Genomic DNA, 12,955 nt, shown 5'->3' with positions numbered 1-12,955 from the left:
ACGAGACCAAAACATCAGAACCAGGGGAGATGGAGGTTCCTGTCCGACTTGGCATTTTGGAAATAACATCAGGACCGTCACGATGTGCACGTCAAGGTACACGCTCGAACCCGAGCAAGAGAGTCGTTTCGTGATCGTCGCAGGGGGCTCCCGCGAACAACCATGTTCCCAGGAAGATGAACCTTCTCCACACGACCTGCCTCGCATCTGTTAGGAGGTTCTTCACACCCCTTCAACCTTGGTCATAGTGGTCAAAAAGAAGGTTGGCCAAGCTGAATCGTCGCGCAAAGGGCGTGTTGGGTATCGAACAAACTGTCGCGGATGCAGCGAGTTTCGATTCACACCTCAAAAAAACAATTCGCGTCCTCGGCATTAGAGATCGAACAAAGAACAAATGATTGTGTGCCGCGAGAATCGAACTCCCATCTCCCGGCCTGAATTCCAGGCGCCTTACCATTGGACCAGACACACCAGTAGCGCTCGATTCCAAAACTTATATGATTGTTGTCGTCGTCAACGAGCCGCCGGCAATGAGATGCTCCGTGACTTCTCGTCGGGCTTGGCTTTACTTGACGTTGGTCTGGGAAGTGGTGAGGTCAGACTGGATAGCGAACGCTGTCGTATTAAGATATCCTCAGCTGGAGGAGAGGGCCATGGTATTCGGTCCTGATATGTCGTCGGCGAACGCCACGCTCGTAAACACCATTTAATCAATCCCAATTCAAAACGATCGCATCTACTGCACCACATCCTACTCAGCCGGTCCGATGCCACCGCCCAACGCTTCCGCCAAGTCCTGTTCATCCTCACTCTCATCATTCTCATCTCTGGGGACATCAATTCCCGGGTCTGGCACCACAAAGTCCAAGCTCATGAAACCCGTCCTCCTCAGCTGTATGAGCTTCACTTCCTCGCCTGATCTCTCCTTGTCCTGATTCCATTTGTTGATGAACATCTCCAGCTCTTTCTCGCCGCTCTTGGCACCTGTCAATCCGAGATCATCCCAGACGTATCCCGTCGCAGCACCCAGTAGACTGTCGATCCAAGCCCGCGTGGTGTAAGGTGAGAGCATGCGATGGAGGATGGCATTGATTGATGCGATGAGGTCGCGAAACTCACCGTCGCTGACGAGCGGGTCGAGGATCTCGGGGTAGAGGTTGGCGTATTGTGGGTAGAGATCTCCAGCCACAAGCCAGTCGCGCTTGACACGAATCACTCTCGTCGCGGCGTGTTCGGCGCCGTTCGGAGAGCAGTGTGGGTTTGGGTGTGGGTGGCATGGATGTGAAGGGCCCCACGCGAACTCGTCCTCCTCCTCTTCTACGCCCGTTCCTGCTGTTTCGCCTGACACTCGAGGTAGCACCGACTGCGGGCCCAGATGCTCTCCCTGTTGAGCAGGTCGAGGTGAAGGTGGATAGTCTGAGGCTATGGCATTCGCATCGTGGCTGTGGTTTCGTGAGGCGATGCTGTGTTTCGAGCGTTGCGATCGATGCGAGCGGAATGATCTGTGTGATGGGCGACGGTTGAGAGGGAGTGATGCGCTTCTCAGGCCGCTGTGTTGGCTATGCGAGTCTACCTCGACAGCATCGTCTTGTGGAATCGGAGGCGGAGGAGGAATGGTCTGGCCATGGCTGCTAGAGACTGGGACTGGTCGTTCTGTGCCGGAGTCTGATACTTGCTGGACGCCCGCCAGCTTGTGGAGCGTCTCCATGGTTTGTGGTGATTCTTCTCAATGTGTTGAATGTCCTGAAGCGATAGTGTGGTCAGTGGATGTGTCCTCGCGCAGGTATTTGAACGACGGGAAGGCGGCTGCTGGTTCGTGAGTGTTCCACGGAGATTGTTTGGTTTGGGTGGACGTTCGAGTGAAATCCAAGGGAGATCGACCGGAGTCGGCTCCGCTGCAGATCTTCATGCAGGGGAAGCACTTCACTTCATGCCCAACTGGGACTCTTGCTGCCATTCATCTAGATACCATCTACGAGCAGAGAGCAGTGAACAATCAAATTTAATCGTTTCAAACCCGTCCTCAGCTTCTGTTCTTCTTGAAGATGTCACGTCAGACCAATCGGCATGATCGTTCAATCTGTGACACGAAGTGCTGCAGGCACCCACTCTGCCCGTGACTCTTTGCTCTTCTTCTTAAGTGCTGCCTCTTCCATGGTTCCACCCCGACACCAACCTGATATTTCAGCAACCTTCACGCACTCCAAAATTGTGCTCTTGATACGAATTCACTGAGGTGCCAGTCACCAATCATGGCCAACATCCTGGCTTCCGACCACCTCATCTACCGAGCCATCGAGCACTGGGACGCGCCTATGCTCGCCCAGCTCCATCAAGACACCCAAGCGCACGTCACCTCCACACCATTCCTACCAACACCCCAGGGCAGCGCCATCGCCCAGACTGACCTCGCCAACTTCGAGAGATGTCTGCTGGCGGCGATGATCTGCATCAAAGCTCCAGACGGCCAGTCTCCAGACAACGCTTTTCCAATAGGAATCATCTCGCTCAAAGACCCCAACTTGCCCGGTGGACGCCACTTGCGCAGCGCCAAACTCGGAATCAACCTCTTGCCGGAGTACCAGAACCAAGGGTACGGCACGGAGGCAGTGCGGTGGTGTCTGGAGTGGGGCTTCAAGCAGGCTGGGCTGCATAAGATTGGTACGTATGTGTATGAGCACAATGTGCCGTCCATGAAGTTGTGCGAGAAGGTTGGTTTCAAGCTGGATGGCAGGATGAGGGATGAGGTGTGGTTCGACGGACGGTTCTGGGACGACTTGGCGTACTCGATGCTGGAGGACGAGTGGAAGGACAGGTGTGGCGATTAGATTGGGGGTGTTGAGGGAGGGGCGGCGTGATCGTCGACTTGAGATGACTGTCACTCAGCAGGTGCGTGGTATTCAGCCCCAGTCTTCAAGTACTCTGATGCGTATCCAGCCATGTCCTTCAAGACTCAAGGCTTCGTATCCGAGGAACCTTCAGGTGCAAATACCACGATAGCGAAAAGGATCGCGAACGACCAAATTCCACAAGCCAAACACAGAGCCGGTAAAGTCCCAGCTCGCGCAGGCCAGTTCCTATCTTCTCTTCGACTCGCCATCCTGAGCTCTCGATCGATGCAGCATTTCGCTGGAATACACGACATTCCGTGGACCGCACAGATGCCGTAGGTGCAGTAGGTCGGTGGAAAGTCGCGCGCGACGGTGCCGTAGGACGGGAGAGATTCGACATCGTCCTCGTCGTTGGCCGTGGAGAGACGCGCGTGTTCGCTACTTGGTGCGTAGGTCGGTTGACCAGTTTCCATGGTAGTGACTGGCGGCGATATTTCCGAACGTCGGCTGGTGTCTTGGACGCCTATGAATGGGGAGGAGTTGAAGAACATCGGACTGCGTCTTGGAGAGGACATGGTGGAGGTGAGGAATGGACGTTGAGCTGGATGGGTCACGACGGTATGTGAAGACGACGATGGGGAAAAGGAGATCCAGACAGTGTGAAAAGCAAGAAATTTTGTAAGACTTTTTGCTGCTCGCGGTGGGATTTCGCGACCGTGAAAGAGTGAGACTTTTCTCGGTACCATCGTGGTGGATTGGATCAGTCCAATACTGCAGAGTGTGATGATATTGTCAGCAGTGGTATAAAGCCTATCTCAAGCACTTCAAAGCACAATAACACATCAAAAAATGTAGGTATCGCTACACAGACGAATAACAATAAACCCCATGCACTAACAAGAACAAAGTACATGAACAGGCGCGACAACAGCAGCAGCACGAAGCGGAGGCGACAGCGACGGCGAACCCAAGCAGCCGAACACCGAGAAGAAAGTGAGACTATATAATTAATTCAAGAACTCGCTTAGCACATTCAACACTCGAAGCAGGCAAAGCTGGTGAGGTCGTAAAGCCCGAAAGGGTGTGACTGGTCAGTGGCGTAGCGCGGAGAGTGTTGGATGTTTTTTGCTTTTTGGGAAGGGATTTCTGGATTTTGAGAGGGCCCGGGTTCGAGTTGCGTTGGGGCAGGATTGATTCTTCTTTGATTTTGTATTTTGACAATTTCGATTTTTACTCATGGACAGCAAGTCGAATCGCTCCCTTGCACATCTCTTTCCTGCCCACGACACCACCCACCCACACTTACTTGAGCATCGTCGTGACGAAATTGCAGTCAAGGAGTCGATCTTGGCCCCTCATGTGAAAGAGTGGTACGTCCACAAAGTCTAGCATGTAAAGACTTCCCAGCGAGCCGGTAACTCCATCACACGCCGCTCGAGATAAGCATCCATAATGATCAGCAAAGATGCACGGCCATCGTGAGGTGCCAAGAAGACAATAAGATTCATCCACGGGGCAAGATGAATAAAATGAACAGGATAGACCGCCTCCTCGCATCCTCGCCTTTCTTCAATCGACTTCCAACAACAGAACATACCGACGATCAAAAAAAGCCCCCCTCAACAACAACAACAACAACAACACCAACAACAACCACCACAACCATCACAATGGACCCAACCCACGACCCCGCCCTCCTCCCACCCCCGGCAGCTTACCACCAACCCCCCACCACCAGCACGGGCCCCTTCCACACCAGCCTCACCAACAACCCCTTCTACGGCCCCGCCCCACCCCCCTACACCCCCCTCGCAATGGAACTCCCCACCTACCACCAACGCCACAAAACGCCGCTCCTCCAGCGCGCCAGCGCAACCCCCACCACCACCTCCGTGCCCTCCCCGGTGCCCCGCTCGAAGCGGCGGAAGATGCTCTGCGTCGGCGTCGCGGTGCTTTGTGCGGTTGCGATTGTGATTGCGTTTTTGGTGGGGTGGGAGGAGTTTAAGAAGGGGGGTGGGGGGAATGGCGGTGATGGTGCTGTTCGTGGTGATGATTATCATAGGGGGGATTGGGATGGGGGGTATGGTGGGACGCCTGTCGGGTTTTTCTGGAAGGGCAAGCGGGATGGGGGCGTTGAGGCGGCGGAGGAGGTTCCTATCATGACGATGAGGGATGTTGAGGTGGAGATGGAGATGGAGGGGAATGAGGTTGTTGCCGTTGCGGGGGATGATTGTGCTTTTATGAGGGAGATGCCTGTGACTACTGAGGTGCCTATCGTGGGGAGGGCGGCGTGTGGGGATGAGTGTGAGGATGAGGAGGAGAAGAAACCAAAGGGGCTGCCTCCTTGGGGTGGGCCGGGGGATTATCTTGGTCGTTGAGGGAGGTGGGAGGTGTTGTTGGAAGGCGTCGGGGGCATTCGACGTGGGTTTAATGAGTGCGAGGGGTGGTCTTGCAGGTGTGATGCGGTTGTTGAGGATGGGAACAATTACAGAGACGGGCGAAGAATTATGTGTTGATTTTGAGTTGGAGCCCAAGGCGGTCGGGAATTGGCTGAGATGCATTTCTCATCTTTTGAGCTAACGTGTTTGCGCTCATAGAGTCTCTCTAGTCCTTTAGCGCTTTGCGATTCGATATTTACGTCTGCGCTCCCAGTTTAAGACCTTGTTCCCATGTGAGTTGAGCTTGTACAGCTCACGTCATGACCCGATCTTCAGTTGTGCATGAGATCTCGAAGAGCTTTCTTTGAGCGACTGTGCCCTCGATGAAATGGTCTCATCGAGCAGCTTGCTTCCCAGGAACAGCTCACGAGGTCCAGTGCTCCTCTTGGGCCGAAGCCGAGCACTATACGTCTTGCGAAGTGACCGTGACCAGCTCGTAGTCGACCACACTAATCGTAGAGCATTTCCCTTTCAGCCCAGTGGCAAACGAAGCTGTCCTAAGAGGACCTCTGGTGCGATCATCGAGGGAGCCAGCCATCACGCATCACGGATTCTTCAATCCCAGTCGTCATCATACTCGTCTTCGGCCTGCTCCTGCTGCCTTGCACGTCTTCGGTCATCGTCTTCGTTCATCTTCGCCCGCACAAGGACACCACAGGTGAGCAGACGTGCCTCCACCTCACTCGCAGTGATCGTGTCTGGCTTCCGTCCAACACCTTCGAACCCAATGATCCTGTCCAAGCCCACCCCATCCTTGAACGCGATGACGCACGGCAAGACCTGAACTCCCAGCTTGACCACCAAGAACGGAGCATTGTCAACATTGATGCTCACAAATCTCGTGTCGAAATGCTTCTCGGCCAGCACGGCCAGCTTTTCGTCCATAATGCGGCAGCGATTGAAGTCGGGTTTCATGAAGTGCACCACGCAGAGTTTTGTCGAAGTCGTGATGTCCATGAGCTGCTTCTCGTCCTTGATCTCCATGTACGTGCCGTGCGAAGTCTCCTTCATGAGTTTGGCGCGTGAAATCTCAGCATGCAGCTGCTCGAGACGGCGTTCGCGAAGGGCATCAAAGGCGCCATCGTCTTCGTCTTCCAGCTCCGCGATGAGGGCATCTTCGTCGTCGTCCTCGTGGGTTGGCCGGCGACTGTCGAGGACCTTGGCGACGCTGGGGTCGATGGCGGGCATGCTGTGCGTCTGTTTGGTGGATAAACCCTTGTTCGCTATCTGCTCTCCCTCGGTGATGAACAACGTTGAGGAGGTGTCGTTGGACCAGGGAAACTAGCGCCAGCGATTGGGGACAAGCTTTCTGCACGAAAATGCAGGTCGATCGCAGGGTCGAAGAGGAGGTGCCTCGGAGGTCAGCAGCAGCCGCAGCATATAGGACGACGACGACGACGGCGCAGGTATTGAAGTATTATTCCTCAATCCACCTGCAAGTCAGCGGCGCAGTACTGTCCAAATATACCCACAGCCGTATTTCGAGAGAGAGAAGTGCTTGGAGGGATTCGTGTTCTTGCATCGCTGCCATCCAATCACCGCGCGAGATTGCCAACGTCTGTCCTCGCCGTCTCCTTTACGAGTCTCCCACAGTACCACGCCTCGATCTTTTCTCGCGGAGACGCAGTAATACACCCACCGCCCTCACAGTCCTCTCGCGCACGGCGCGCTCACCACCACCACGACTACCTTCGTCGGCGTCAGCTCTTCGCTCGGGCCTAGCAGACCTTGGAAGAGTGCAGCAGCGTACCCCCTTGCCTCACGGACCGCCGCCGCACCTCCGCCCCAACCTCCCGGCAGCAGCAGAAGCATGAGCGACGACAAAAAGACCGACGACCTGAAAATCGAGCTTGGCGACCGTTCGCAGTCCTCCAGCGCATACCCCTCCCGCAGACCCTCGCCCGCGCCGCCCATGGCCAGCTCAAATGGCGTCAACCTCAACAGCCCGGTGCTGGCGATTCTGTCGTACTGTGGCAGCAGCATTCTCATGACCGTCTCCAACAAGTACTGCGTCAGCGGGACCGGATGGAACCTGACCTTTTTCCTGTTGGCGGTGCAGGTACGGTCACACACAACAATATATTAGTAGGGAAGTATATTGGTGCTGACGTCTGCAGTCAATCGTCTGTATCATGGCCATCTCGACCGGCAAGGCCATGGGCCTCATCACCTACCGAGACTTCAACACCGACGAAGCGCGGAAATGGTTCCCCGTCTCCCTCCTTCTCATCGGCATGATCTACACCTCCATCAAGGCCCTCCAGTTCCTCAGCATCCCCGTGTACACCATCTTCAAGAACTTGACAATCATCCTCATCGCATATGGAGAGGTGCTGTGGTTCGGCGGCTCAGTTACCGGAATGGCGCTGCTGAGTTTCGGCCTCATGGTTCTGAGTAGCATCATCGCTGCGTGGGCAGACATCACCCACGCTCTGACTTCATACGGCGGCGACAGCACAACAGGCGAGGCCGCTGAGAAGATCGCGACCCTGAATGCTGGATACCTCTGGATGGGAATGAACTGCCTGTGCTCCGCAGGCTACGTTCTGGGCATGAGGAAGCGAATCAAGTTGACCAACTTCAAGGACTTCGACAGTACGTCCTCACCAATCCAAGAGATTCGCGTGCGCTAACATCTCCCAGCCATGTTCTACAACAACCTGCTCTCCATCCCCATCCTCCTCATCGGCTCCCTCCTCCTCGAAGACTGGTCCTCCGCCAACCTCGCCGTCAACTTCCCCCCAGGCCGCCAAGGCCCCATGATCGCCGCCATGATCTTCACCGGCCTCAGCAGCATCTTCATCTCCTACACCAGCGCCTGGGCCGTCCGCGCCACCTCCTCCACCACCTACTCCATGGTCGGCGCTTTGAACAAACTCCCCATCGCCATCTCCGGCCTCGTCTTCTTCGACGCCCCCGTCACCCTCGCCTCCGTCTCCGCCATCTTCGTAGGTTTCGTGTCGGGTATCGTCTACGCCGTCGCCAAGATCTGGCAGGGCAAGGAGAAGGAGGCCAAGACGACCCTCCCCACGACCAGCGCCAGCTCGCAAAGTATGCGCGACTCGCTCAAGTCATGAAAGAGCTAGCAAGAGGCAGAGAAGCGTTTTATATACCACGAAAAGCGCAGAATCACGGCGTCAAATGGAGAAGGGAAACTTTTTGTGTCTGTGTAGGAATACAACGAATGAGAGGATGGGATGGGGACAGGCATGGATTCTGGCGTTTTTTTATATGCAAACAAAAAGATGATAGATACGAGGGGTTGCGGCTATGAGGATGGAGATGGGAAAAGAGGGAGAAAGCCCGACTCCTTTTGCGCTGGAAGCAAGGCTATATGTCTGTGTGTGTGTTTTGGAGTAGATTCTTTTTGGACATATTTCTTCTATAATCCTTTTTCAAACATGAAAGAAAATTCTCAAAATTTCCTTCGTTCAGTATATGGACATGTGTGGATATTTTGCATCGCGTTTACTATTGTGATGGATAGTGTAAGTGAGCGAGTGAGTAGTAGAGGGGGAAGGGGGAGTCTGAGATGGGATGGGATGGAATAAGGTATGGATCTGAAGTTCAAGCTCTCTCTGCTATGGAGTTTCTCATTCAAACCCTTCGAGCTCGGGAATACGCAAAACGCTATGCTGGGTACTGGTACAAGTAATACGCACATGCAAAACGACAATCGAGATCAACTTTTCCCACCCGATCAATCGCCCCCGTGATCAGACTCGCCCGCCACGCCCGCGCCAGCCTCATCAGGCATCGCAGCGTCCTCCTCGTCCTCCTCGTCGTCGTCCAGAATCCTCGCTGGCTTCTTCCGCTGCGAGGGACGGGCCACCTGCTCTTCGTCCTCGTCACCTTCATCTGCCATGGTGTCGTCGGCGTCTGGGGCTGGGGAGCTCGTGGCGCCAGGAGTCTCGACGTCGTCTGAGCGAGCGGCGGGTTGGATGCCCGCGTCGTCGTCCTCATCCGAGTCTTCGATAGTCTCCGCCGACTTGTACTTGGAGCTCTTGATGGCTTGGCCCTTGCGCTCCAGTCGTCTTTTCTTCTTGCGGGGGGGAGCCTCGCCATCACTGTCTGGAGCGCTGGCGTTTCTCGATCGCGGCCGGCTTCGCTTGGCGCCTTCGTCGCCTGTTCCATCAACACCGTCGGTATCGGTGTCCTCGCCCTTCTTCTTGCGCTTTTGGCGCTTCTCCTTGGGCTTCCGCTCACGCTTCTTGCGCTCGCCGGTGTCTGGGTCGGTGGTATACTCGGCCTCTTCTCGCGCCTTGTCCTCCTCGAGTCGGCGAGCGATGAGTTGCCGATCCTCCTCCATCATTCGCTCGCGCTCCTCCCTGACCTTGCGCTTCTCCTCTTCAGCCTTCTCTTCTGCGAGTCGCTTCTCTTCTTCCCGCTTCTGGAACTCCTCCTCGCGACGCTTGCGAGCTTCATCGAGTCGAGTCTTGTGCTTAAGCTCATACTCGGCCTGCTTCTTGATCGCCGCATCGAGCTGTCGCTGCATGGTATTGCCCATGGCTGCACGCTGCTCGATTTCTGCGGGAAAGTATGGCGCGTTGGGCTTCTTCGCGATTTCCAAGAACGACTTATTGGATGCGAGCAGGTCTTGCATCGCAGTCTCGACATCGGCCAGCTGCTTGTTCATCTCAGGTTGTGAGATCATCTGTTGAGCCAGCTGACTCTGCACATATGCCACGTTCCATTGGAAGTCGACATTGTCCGGAGACTGCTCCAATGCTTGTCGAGAAAGATCGAGACTGGTCTTGAAGTACTCGATATTCTTCTCGGCCCTCGCGCGATTGAACCATGCACGAGCCAGCCAGCAAATGATCATGGGATCCTTGTCTCGAGACCTCTGCAGGGCCAGCTCGTAGTTTTCGATAGAGCGGCTGAACTGCTTCATCTCACAGAAGACATGGCCGAGGTTGATGTATACGGAAGCATCTTTGATGCTCTCGCGTACTTTGGAGAGAATCTGGATACCAGTGCTGGCATCCTTCTTGTCCTCGACCAACGCAATCGCCATACCCTGCGCAGCGAACGCGTTCTTCGGGTCCAGCGTCAGCACCTTGTCGAAGAACTCCACGGCACGCATGTACGCCTTGGCGGCACGCTCTTTGTGCTGATCCGTCTTCTTCGGGATGTCTCTCGCAACAGTCAGGTTCAGGTTGCCCATTCCTGTCAGCGAGTAGATGTCGTGCTTGTCGTACGACATGAGGGTGTGCTTGTAATGTCTCTGCTCTTGATCTTCTGCGATTACAAGCGTCTTCTTCTTGGTCTTGTTGAGGCACCATCCGTACAAGGCCCGAATCTCCAGGTTACTCGGATCGGCGTCCAGTAGCTGCTTGACCTTCTCGGCGCCCTCGGCAGGATTGGTCTGGAGCGCGATGTAGGCACGGCGAGTGTTGGCGTCGACATAGTCTGGGTGTCGTGCCAGAAGACCGTTGTAGATCTCCTCGGCTTCCTTCTCCAGACCCTCAGCTTCGTACGTCCTCGCCAGGTTGTAGCTGATGGTCGATACCAAGGCGTCAGTGTCATTCGAGCCGTCCTTGTCCTGTATCGAGACACTTGATCTGAGGGCCGACTGGAAGTATTCTCGACTCTGAGGCAGCTTCTCGGCCTGGAAGAAGAAGCATGCGATGTTGTTCAGGAGTTGTGGGCTCAGCATGTTGCGCTTCCCATCTCTCTTCGCAACTTCGTCGTCTTCAATATCCTCCGGCAGATCGTCGTCGGAGATTTCGTCAAGCTCCATCTGCTCGACTTGCTGGAGACAGGTCAATGCCTTGTCCGGCTGGTCAAGCTCGTACAATCGGGCCAGATTGAGCAAGACGGCAGAGTCGGGTTGGATCTTCTTCTTTGAGTCCTTCCACGCCACTCGAACTTGCTCAAGGAGTCCCATGGCCTTCTTTCGGGCGTCAGTCTTGTCCTCCTTCGATCCCGCAGCTTGGCTTGTGAAGACGTCCTCTGCGTGCAAGACTCCCAGCAAAGTCATCACCTCCACGCTCTTGTTCGTGCTGAGCATCTTCTCGAGCTGGAACTTGGCACCGTCAAAATCTTGCTGCAGTGTCTTGATCTGCGCAATGCCGAACTTTGCAGGCACATATCCGGGATCGCCATTGCCTCGGGCTTGGTCCGATCTGCCATAGAAGTCTGCGGCACCACCTAGGTTGTCGTCGTTGTGCTCCTTCCTCGCAAGCAGGTACCAAGCATCACTGGCCACAGCGCTGACGTCGGTGTAGTCTTGAGCCCTCCTGGCCAACCGCTCGACATTGGTCCACGTCTTGCGCAGGAGGAAGTACCCACCAAAAGTGACGCAGGTTAGCGGTTGCTTGTCATCCAGCTTGAATGCTGTTTGGGTATAGGTCGTCATGGCTTTTTGATATAAAGAGCGGAATTCGGGGTCGTTCGGGTGGTACTGGCTGGTCTGCTGGAGATGGTATAATCCAAGCAGCACGTTTGCGGCTTTCGAGTTCTCGTTCAGTTGAAGTGCACGCTCCCAAGCCTCTTTGGCGTGCTCCTTGTGGCCAAGCTGCCAAAGACAGGCTCCAATGCCAATCCGCGGGTCTGGATCAACCATATCTGGAGCACGCTCCAAGACTTGTTGATAAAGCTGATAGGCATCGGCGTACTTCCCCCACGAGAACTGAACTCTCGCCTTGCCCAGAATGGCCAGAATGTTCTTGCCGTTTGATGCTCGGTACGCATCGTCGAAGCACTTTGATGCTTGTCGCAACAGCTCTGATCTTTCCTGTGGCTTCAATGCAGCACGGAGAAGACTGACCGTCCCTCGGGCGAGGTAGAGGGGTGGGTACGCTGGGTTGATCTTCGAAGCATCATTCAGGATGGTTGTCGCAGCGGTCAACCACTCGTCCTTGTTCTGTTCATCTTGCGCCTTTGGCCGAGGAGATCTGCGAGACTGGTATACATATATCCAAGCCAAGCACAGAAGGATGCTCAGACGGTCTGGTGAACTGGCTTGTCGCATCACCTCGGCGGCTCTCTTCAGGATATCAATTGCATTCGCCGCATGCCCCTGCTTGACGTATGCCAGAGCGATTGTCACCCAGTATTTGCATTCCACGTGCTCATTCTTTAGCAGATCGCACAGCTCTTCAATGTCATCGATCTCTTGGGTAGTGTCGATGTTGACAAGGTCGTTTTCGAAGGGCACGTCGATGATGTCGGGCACGTCGGCGAAGCGCTCGTATGGACCGTGGCTTGAATGACCATTGATGCCGTTCGTGTGGCCATTCGCGACGGCGGCCATGTCGGCGGAGGTGGAGTGGGTGGTGGAAGCTCAAAGCATGTGGTTGGAATGCCTCGAGTGGTCGGCGGCGCGTGGTCGTCGTGTTCACAGACGTGTGTGTGGAGGTGTGGCGGTATAGAGGAGAGGCAGTCGATCGCGCGGTCGAGTTGGTGGTGATGAGGATGGAGTGGGTGTTTTAACAAAGGTGTAGCAACAAAAGCTCCAAGCGACATGCGCGACAGTTTAAGACGGCGATCGGCCGCGCGCACAGACCAGCTGCGGGTATGCGCCCCAGATAAGCTCCCGCAGAGCCGCATCTTCACCTCCCGCTGTGTCTTCACCTGTCGCGACGACTACTCCCTGGAGCTTCGACTTTCACATGGTTCATAATTGCTAGTGTCACGTTCGTTGCGCATTAGCATTGGGAATAGAGATACGATCAGGAGGAA

At 55.2% G+C, this 12,955-nt stretch overlaps 7 protein-coding genes and 1 non-coding gene across 8 annotated transcripts; 3 read left to right on the top strand and 5 right to left on the bottom strand.

The window, feature by feature from the left end:
- Positions 1–399: 399 nt before the first annotated feature.
- Positions 400–471, bottom strand: M409DRAFT_t65. Its single transcript has one exon. It is a non-coding gene; the product is annotated as a tRNA-OTHER (tRNA).
- Positions 472–751: 280 nt separating this feature from the next.
- M409DRAFT_70769 (uncharacterized protein) lies at positions 752–1,708 on the bottom strand (the record flags this gene model as incomplete). Its single annotated transcript, XM_033818889.1, has 1 exon — positions 752–1,708. The coding sequence occupies one exon, from the start codon at positions 1,706–1,708 to the stop codon at positions 752–754; it is 957 nt and encodes a 318-aa protein (XP_033660773.1).
- Positions 1,709–2,252: 544 nt separating this feature from the next.
- On the top strand, positions 2,253–2,828 carry M409DRAFT_29692 (uncharacterized protein; the record flags this gene model as incomplete). The annotated part of the gene is made up of 1 exon (XM_033809583.1): positions 2,253–2,828. The coding sequence occupies one exon, from the start codon at positions 2,253–2,255 to the stop codon at positions 2,826–2,828; it is 576 nt and encodes a 191-aa protein (XP_033660772.1).
- Positions 2,829–2,953: 125 nt separating this feature from the next.
- Positions 2,954–3,406, bottom strand: M409DRAFT_29691 (uncharacterized protein; the record flags this gene model as incomplete). The annotated part of the gene is made up of 1 exon (XM_033809582.1): positions 2,954–3,406. One exon carries the CDS (start codon positions 3,404–3,406, stop codon positions 2,954–2,956), a length of 453 nt encoding a protein of 150 aa, XP_033660771.1.
- Positions 3,407–4,067: 661 nt separating this feature from the next.
- M409DRAFT_60474 (uncharacterized protein) lies at positions 4,068–5,209 on the top strand (the record flags this gene model as incomplete). The annotated part of the gene is made up of 2 exons (XM_033814495.1): positions 4,068–4,201; positions 4,369–5,209. 2 exons carry the CDS (start codon positions 4,068–4,070, stop codon positions 5,207–5,209), a joined length of 975 nt encoding a protein of 324 aa, XP_033660770.1.
- Positions 5,210–5,824: 615 nt separating this feature from the next.
- On the bottom strand, positions 5,825–6,457 carry M409DRAFT_70767 (uncharacterized protein; the record flags this gene model as incomplete). The annotated part of the gene is made up of 1 exon (XM_033818888.1): positions 5,825–6,457. One exon carries the CDS (start codon positions 6,455–6,457, stop codon positions 5,825–5,827), a length of 633 nt encoding a protein of 210 aa, XP_033660769.1.
- A 724-nt stretch (positions 6,458–7,181) lies between these two features.
- On the top strand, positions 7,182–8,346 carry M409DRAFT_37845 (uncharacterized protein; the record flags this gene model as incomplete). The annotated part of the gene is made up of 3 exons (XM_033810809.1): positions 7,182–7,328; positions 7,387–7,864; positions 7,913–8,346. The coding sequence occupies 3 exons, from the start codon at positions 7,182–7,184 to the stop codon at positions 8,344–8,346; spliced, it is 1,059 nt and encodes a 352-aa protein (XP_033660768.1).
- Positions 8,347–8,969: 623 nt separating this feature from the next.
- On the bottom strand, positions 8,970–12,527 carry M409DRAFT_70765 (uncharacterized protein; the record flags this gene model as incomplete). The annotated part of the gene is made up of 1 exon (XM_033818887.1): positions 8,970–12,527. One exon carries the CDS (start codon positions 12,525–12,527, stop codon positions 8,970–8,972), a length of 3,558 nt encoding a protein of 1,185 aa, XP_033660767.1.
- Between the last annotated feature and the right edge of the window lie 428 nt (positions 12,528–12,955).

The sequence above is a fragment of the Zasmidium cellare genome (assembly GCF_010093935.1).
Source record: "Zasmidium cellare ATCC 36951 unplaced genomic scaffold M409scaffold_54, whole genome shotgun sequence".
Classification (NCBI taxonomy): Eukaryota; Fungi; Ascomycota; class Dothideomycetes; order Mycosphaerellales; family Mycosphaerellaceae; genus Zasmidium; species Zasmidium cellare.
The sequence above is the reverse complement of the archived record's forward strand: the minus strand, read 5'-3'. Positions and strand labels throughout refer to the sequence as shown.